Here is a 1,146-nt window from a genome sequence, read left to right on the forward strand (position 1 = left end):
GATGGGCGGGTCTGTGAGGATGGGCGGGTCTGTGAGGAGGATGGGCGGGTCTGTGAGGATGGGCGGGTCTGTGAGGATGATAGGCGGGTGTGGCGAGTAGGAAGCACCACACTCCAGCCGCAGCCACAGCGCCCAGCAGCACTTACTTGATCTTGCTGAAGACGATGTCCACGTCAGTGACCGTCACGTTCTTCCCGTCGATCACGTGGCAGTCCTTGCACAGTTTGGACCAGTTCTTGCCGTGCATCTCCCTGCCGCTGGCCCGCGTGTCCCCGTGCACCGCGAACCGCCGGAAGGCCTCCTCCAGGGCGCTGAGCTCGGAGGGGGCCGCGGCCCCGCCCTCACCGCCTCCCTCGGACTCCAGCGACAGCCGCTTTGCCGTCTTCTCTCTGGCCGGGTCCCCGGGGGACTTGGGGGGTGTCCTGTTGGCAGCTTTGGCAGGCTTGCCCTTGCTCTCCGCCATGGTGCTAGGAGGGAGAGGGAGGACAGAAGTCACTCTGTGTCTGAACCCTGGCGGTCACAGAACCACGGCTCACGGCAGGGATGTGGCAAGCGCAGAGATGATCTAGGGGACAACTGTCCAGCAGGCGGCGTCAGTGGAGTGGGTGGACCTGCTCCCCTGCTCCCCGGGACCCACAATCTCCAGTTTAGGAAATTCAGTCTGCTCGCTCACAGCAGACTGCCCCCCCCCTGCCGCTCGTCACAGCCCCGTGGTCTGCTGCACAGCTCAGGACACAGCCAGAATCTGTGACCTGATGCCATCAGACAGGCACACAGTGACCAGGGAAGAGCCAGGCCCAGAGGTACATGGAGAAGCCCTGGAGACATCTGAGCAATTCCTGCTCTGAGCCCAAGGAATATAGTCAACACAGCTGGCCCAAGGGGAAACAGAGTCACCTCACCATAGCAATGGGCCAGTCTCCTCGAGCGTGAGTACCTAGAGGGTGCCAATTATCCAACGTGGGAACCATCCAAAGGCTGGGGCTTCCAGGCCAGGTCCCCCACAGGGCCTCATACGAAGCACAGTTCAGAAAGAAATGGCCGCTCAAATGCAGGGGTCAGGAGGACGGTGGTTCTGGGCCATCCTGGGAGTGGAGTTAGTGAGGCCTTATTTCAACCAATACATTACACATGGTGGTACAGCTA

The 1,146-nt window shown here is 61.3% G+C and overlaps 1 protein-coding gene across 1 annotated transcript in view; it reads right to left on the bottom strand.

Annotated features, from left to right (window-relative positions):
* Positions 1–466, bottom strand: part of Tppp (tubulin polymerization promoting protein) — an 8,941-nt gene extending 8,475 nt beyond the window's left edge. The window contains exon 1 of the mRNA XM_013013863.1: positions 147–466. Within this exon, the coding sequence (XP_012869317.1) occupies positions 147–463 (317 nt within the window). The 5' untranslated portion in view covers positions 464–466. The remainder of the gene's footprint in view (positions 1–146) is intronic.
* Between the last annotated feature and the right edge of the window lie 680 nt (positions 467–1,146).

This window comes from Dipodomys ordii, unplaced genomic scaffold (assembly GCF_000151885.1).
Source record: "Dipodomys ordii isolate 6190 unplaced genomic scaffold, Dord_2.0 Scaffold21, whole genome shotgun sequence".
Lineage (NCBI taxonomy): Eukaryota > Metazoa > Chordata > Mammalia > Rodentia > Heteromyidae > Dipodomys > Dipodomys ordii.